Source organism: Andrena cerasifolii, unplaced genomic scaffold, assembly GCF_050908995.1.
Source record: "Andrena cerasifolii isolate SP2316 unplaced genomic scaffold, iyAndCera1_principal scaffold0019, whole genome shotgun sequence".
Taxonomy (NCBI): domain Eukaryota; kingdom Metazoa; phylum Arthropoda; class Insecta; order Hymenoptera; family Andrenidae; genus Andrena; species Andrena cerasifolii.
This window is the reverse complement of record NW_027484912.1, coordinates 80,839-87,145: the sequence shown is the minus strand read 5'-3', so window position 1 is coordinate 87,145 and position 6,307 is coordinate 80,839. Positions and strand designations below refer to the sequence as shown.

General features: G+C 41.3%; 1 protein-coding gene across 1 annotated transcript; it reads left to right on the top strand.

Annotated features, from left to right (window-relative positions):
* The first annotated feature begins 3,495 nt into the window (after window positions 1-3,495).
* LOC143378001 (uncharacterized) lies at window positions 3,496-5,679 on the top strand. Its single transcript, XM_076829878.1, has 7 exons — window positions 3,496-3,528; window positions 3,652-3,947; window positions 4,468-4,584; window positions 4,658-4,748; window positions 5,014-5,159; window positions 5,359-5,491; window positions 5,559-5,679. The coding sequence occupies exons 1-7, from the start codon at window positions 3,496-3,498 to the stop codon at window positions 5,607-5,609; spliced, it is 867 nt and encodes a 288-aa protein (XP_076685993.1). The 3' UTR covers window positions 5,610-5,679.
* Window positions 5,680-6,307: the final 628 nt, after the last annotated feature.

Below are 6,307 nucleotides of genomic sequence, written 5' to 3'. Positions count from 1 at the left end.
ATTCTCTATAACATGGTCTTCGTAAGGTTTTGTTTGTAACACCCGCTTTAGTACTCGAATACGCTCGTCTTCCTCCTGTTTTTTCCGCAATAGTGCTAATACCGTATTTTCTACTGCGAGCACTGGATATCGACTTAACGCGTCTACATGACGTAATTGTAAGCCTAGGCGGTGTTCATCTTCATACTCAAATTGTTCTAAGACCATTGCCCATCTTGCCACTTTCGGTGCCAAGTCGTGTTTGTGCAATGTTTTTCGCAACGCATCGCAATCGGTGATTAATTTGAACTTTTTTCCTAACAGGTATACTCTGAATTTCTGTTCGGCTTTCATGACTGCTAATATCTCGAGTTCGTACGAGTGATAATTTTTCTCCGCGTCGGATGTTTTTCGGCTCATAAAGTATACCGGATGAAAATGTTTCTCGCCAATATCTTTTTCCAATAATTTTGCGCCGTAGCCTTCTTTACTCGCGTCTGTATGCAGCTCCGTAACTGCTTTCGGGTTATAAATTCGCAATATCGGTTTATCAGTTAGGGATAGTCTTAACGTTTGAAATGATCATACCTGCTCTCTACCGAAACTAAATTTAGTATCCTTCTTCAACAAATCTGATAAAGGGCGGGCGATTTTTGCATAATCACGAATAAACTTTCGAAAATATCCCGTGAGGCCTAGGAAGCTTTGAATTTGTTTCCTAGACGTAGGAGTCGGATAATATTGTACCGCTTTGATTTTCGTTGGGGACGGATACACGTATCCTCCTTCTATCGCGTATCCTAAATACTCTACGCGCTTTTGTAAAAACATTGACTTTTTCCAATTGATCTCCAAGCCGTTCTCTTCCGCGACTCTCAATGTTTCGACAATTTTCTGATACGCGTCCTCATTATCAACGCCCGGTACTATCAAATCGTCCATGTATGTAAAAACGACTTTACGCGCAACTAAATCTTTAAAAACCTCGTGAATGAACCTTAGAAAACTGGTCGAACTGTTACAAAGACCGAATGGAGTTTTCGCGAACTCCTATTGCCCGCTTGGCGTGACGAACGAGGTATACTTCTGACTTTGTTGTTCTACCGGCACATGGAAAAACCCGTTCTTCCCGAGCTTCTGCTAACTCATCTATGCTATCGTCTATGAGCGGCATCGGAAATCTGTCTCTTATAATCTGTTTGTTTAGCTAACGATAATCCACGCATACGCGATACTCGCCGTTCCTCTTCAATACGATGACCACCTGGCTGGCGTATTCACTGGTACTGGGATGAATCACACCGCTCGCCAACCATTCATTGATCTGCTTCGCCAGAATCTCCTTTTCCATCGGAGATAATCGCCTTGGTCGTGCGTAGATTGGTCCCTCGTCTCGCAAGATGATCTTTGTCTCGACTGTTGTCCTCACGCTCTTGGTTGGTTTGTAATTCGAGATCAATGCTTTTATCTTCTCGTCGCACGAAGTATAATTGTTCAATTCGTTCATTTCCACGAAATTTATAGCTATCAACCTGACACTCTCTTCATCGACATTGTCCTCTTTCATAGCGGCCACTTACGGGCTTCACTGTAATCACGCCTTTGCAAATGCTCAGTTCAGCAAATGCCCGTCCCAATATTGCTTCTGACGTCATGGAGTCTCGCGGCACCACCAACATACCGGTCGCGTATTCCGTATCGCCGATAGCCAATTTCGCGATAAACCGTCCGCTCGGCACAATCTGCGCGTTACCGAATCCCGTAAGCACACGCGACATCTGGAATAACTTTACCTTGTCCATTTTACCAAAAAGGTCTCGCCGAACAAGACTCACTTCACTCCCCGTGTCCACCAGCGCCCAACATTTTACATCGTTAATGACCACGCTAAGGGATTCGTTACTGTTACTGTTCACACAACTCACTTTCGCCGCACTCTGCTTCGGCTTCTTCTCCTCTGGACAATTCGGTGCGATGTGGCCAAAATTGTTGCAATTGTAATATTTTGGCCCCTTTTCCTTGCTCGGGCACATTTTGAAATCGTGCTCTGCCGAGCCACATCCGGAACAATGGGCCTTTCTGGATTTGTCAAAGCTGGTTTTCCTTTTTTCTACTTCTCTCTTGGCAAAATGTTTTTTGTTGTCCGTCATCTTTTCTTTCCTTCTGTCGTACAGTTCCAACACATTTCTCATTTCGTGAAGCGAATGGGCACCGTACAACATCGTTTTGTTCGTTTCTTCGTCTTGTACACCGTTGATGATATGCTCGATTAGAGCCTCTTCCTCTACATTTCCCTGACTTGCTATTTCTTGCATTGCTCCTACGTACTGTCGCGCACTTTCGTTGGGCTTTCTTTTTCGCTTTGCCAATTGCGCATGCACTACCGCACTGTTTATTTCAGTTTTAAATTCGCGTATCAATCGCTTTTTCAAGATTTTTCACGATATTATTCCCTTCTCGCACGTTACGAACTGTTTGGCGGAACCCTTTAGCATACGTTTCCCGTACAGAAGCTTCTGTATATCGTCCCATTCCAATATCGCACTTAGTTCTTCAAAATCTTCGATCCACTTTTCGATCGGTAATTTATCGTCTCCTGTGAAGTACGCCAAACTTTCGTCGACATCTTTCATCGTGAATTTAATGCTTCGTGGGGTGCCTCGCGCAAGCGGCCGTTCTTCGCCACGACGTTCCTTTGTTTTCTTCGTTTCTATGCACGACGTATCGCCATCTTCGTCGGAATCGTCGCCATCGGTTGCTTCTTTGTCGTCATCGGTTATTTCGTCCGCGGTGTTGCTTTTTAGTTGGCTTATTAGCCTATCTCTTAACTCTTGCTTCTTACCAGCGGATTCCAAATTCAACTCTTCCAATTCTTGCCTTAGCTGGTGCACTGTCATGCGATTGATCCTTCCTTCCGTCAGCGTGTCCATTGTCCTACCGTTTGTACCTCTTCTCTTTCTGCTTGCACCTTCCACCACCGTTTGGTCGAGAATCTCCTCGTCCCCATCTTGCTCGTTGGTGCACACTTCCTCTTCCGCCTCGTTTCCCTTGGTGCCGGGCATCTTAAAACGTCTTTAACGCGTATTTTTATCTTTTTATCGAAATTTGACAACTTTAAACTTTCTGCTGTGAAACTTTCACTGCACTCGTCAACTTCGACACTTATACTTTCACGCGTAACTACGTTTTTTGCGATATTGCCCGTTTGCTAGCTCGATTGATCCCGGACGAGCCCCCACTTGTAGGATTCTTTTTATTATTAAAGCTAACTCACAGGGATCGCAAGATAAAGAACAAGTTTATTAAGAAGATGAAAAAATATAATAGAATATAGCAAAATAGGCACACGAGTTCACGCTTCGGACGCTTACGATCGACGACTGATCCCGCCACCGTCGACGCCGATCGCCCGTTGTCGCCGTCACGATCCTCTTTTCTTTCACCGTTCGGGCTTCTCGCGACTCAATCATTCCAATCGCTCGATCCTTCATTTATTTGCGAATAATTAAAAAAAAAATGGTCAAGTTCACTAAAAAATTTCGACCTGTAGTGCGATTTGAACAAAAAATGTCATTATGTACCATTGTGTGCCAGGCGGCATCTCTTTGTGGAGCGTCGCGAGAGAATCACGCTATACATATAACCAGAACGATGTTGTGTTAATCTCTCAAGTACACTTTAGTTGTCAAATATTTCCCCATTGTTCCAGATTGTTTGTTACTTGCATTCGTACCTATCGGATCACCGTTTCTGTTAGTACTCTTCAATATAGAGACACCTGTTAATCAGTCTCGTTCGGTGCTATTGCCCTTCAACGTTGAATACTTCGTTGATCAAGATAGATACTTCTACTGGATCGCATTGCACTTCGATGCTACCACGGTCCTGGGTATTTCCATTCTGTATGTCACAGAGTCCGCATTCATACATTTCACCATACACGCGTGCGGATTACTGGAAGTCGTCAGGTAATGAATGTTAATCACAAATTCTTAGAAATGTTGGAAACGACCGATAGTTATACTTTTACAAGAAATTACTATAATTGTAACGAAATCAAGTGACCAGTAAGACCACTAGGTTCTATGACTTCTATTGCCACTTGATCCATTAAAATATGTGGGGGGGAGGGGGAAGAGGTAGTAGAAAATGAAATGCATGATTGTACACTGCAAAATGTGACGAAAATGAAGAGTAAGTTTTTTGGTTATTAATGTTTAATGATTTAATTTGTGGCGTCTAGATCATAGAAACTCGGCGATCAGGACTGCGCATGGTTGCTGGCAGAGGTCTCACTACGCCACGAGCGCCGCTGACCGTCGCGTTGCCATCCTCCAGACGCTCCAGTGCTAAATATTTAAACATTAATAACTAAAAAACGAAGCCTATACCGCAATTTTGTTACAATCACTTCGTTTTCTACTGCCTGTTGCAGAACACCCTTTGTACGTATGCATATTCAGAGGGAAAATAATCGAACATTTATAGAGATCGTGTGGAACGGGTGTGGGAAAGTTGTATTCTAAATGTTTTTTCTGCTAAAACGTATTCGTCGATACATGATGAACTAGTAGACATCATAAAACTGCATCAACGAGCACTCAAGTGGGTATAACTTGATTCAAACTCGAAAACTGTGTTTTGGAGCGATTTGACAAATATCTTAAATTTGTTAAAGTTTCATTGAATACTTGAATACCTCCTTCCTACCACAATACTGCATACTACTCGCTATCGGTGTGGTATCGTTGAGCACGAACCTCTACATCGTGAGTAATATATTTATGCAAATGATTCTCATGAACACTAGGTTGCCAAGGAGATTCTCTCAGTTTGATTCCTTGTTGAATGTGAAGTAATATAAACAGGAATTCTGATGTTCGTCCTACATACATTTGTCTCTGGAAAAATTGAATCCCTCCGATATGTTTGCCACGGAGAATTCTTACAGCAACCTAGCACATGCGAACTATGGTCACTTTTTTCAAGGAAAAATGCTTCGAGTAACTCTTGTTCGTTATTCACTGTCACTAGCTGGCCAGAGCAATATTGCTAATGAAAGTCACTAGCGAAATGTTAACTGCACTTACACTGGTCATAGTTCATTTCGTTTACATGGGCTGTGGTAATTACATTGGTCAGATTATGTTAGACAATGGCGATGAACTGTTCACGAAAACGTGAGTATTAGTATTCATCCCCCTTAACTCGGTGTTACTATTTGTTACTAAATTTAAAAAAAAAATTATTTCTATTTATATTGGAAATCAGTAATATTGAAAAGAGGTAGTTCTTGGAATGTTTAGTACTAGATACTCTAACAAATAATACTCGTAATTGTCCATACTGAAAAATGTAAGAAAAATTTGCAATCTACAGATACTACGCAAAATGGTACGAAGCACCCCTGTCAGTACAAAAGATGATGCTGTACATTCGACAAAGAAGCATGCAACCTACGGGACTCGTGTTTGGTGGCCTTTACACTGCTTCATTGGAATTCTTTTCTAAGGTAAACAGTTTACAAGCTACAGTAGGTGAGAGAAGAGAAAAAACAAGACGCAATCTCTGACTTTCAGCTAGTGAACACATCGATGACGTATTTCACGGTAATCTACTCTACGGCTTAACATTTCGATTGGAAGGAAGCAATATCATTTTTATTTGGCACTTACAAATAAGATATTTATTATGCATTATTAAACCGAAAGATATGCATATAATGTGAATTCAAAATTACATTTTAAGGTTTTAAGAAATTTCTACTTGCTACCTATATAAAGGAGACCGGGGCAAAGTGGGGCGGAAAAAATTTGAAGTCGTATAAAATTTTTCCCTTTCAATAAAAATGTTTGGAAATATACTTATAATATAATTAAAACATTACTATTGATAAATAACGAATAGCAATACTTAAAATAAACTTAGAGTATATTAAATTTCAACTTGAAAGAAATGATGCAAGAGGTATCCCTTTACCCCCTCTCCGAGGTAAAGTGAGGTGCAACAAAATAAGGACTTTCATTAAGGATATATGTAAATATTAACCCCTTGCGCTGGAATGACGTGTGTAACACGGCAGCTTCTGGCTTTTTTGCATCGTGGTTGTCAAAAAATGTGGCAGATTTTTCATTTTTTTGAGGTTAGTTTCTGATCCACCACGCCGCGTACTTTTCTAGCCAGCTAACAGTTTAGGATATTGCGCACATCACTTGCGCATTGGTTCTTAGCAGCCATTAGCAGCTCAGTTTACCCCGGTCACTTTGCCTCGAATATGTACTCAGTGGAAAATTAATTATTTAATAATGTTAGGATTAATGTTTTCTCA

Bases quoted from the DNA above. Each gene is read 5' to 3' on its own strand.
- LOC143378001 (XM_076829878.1), top strand. From the start codon at position 3,496: ATGGTCAAGTTCACTAAAAAATTTCGACCTGTA. The intron at 3,529-3,651 runs GTGCGATTTGAA...TAATCTCTCAAG, and splicing joins CTAAAAAATTTCGACCTGTA to TACACTTTAGTTGTCAAATA. The intron at 5,492-5,558 runs GTAAACAGTTTA...TCTGACTTTCAG, and splicing joins CATTGGAATTCTTTTCTAAG to CTAGTGAACACATCGATGAC.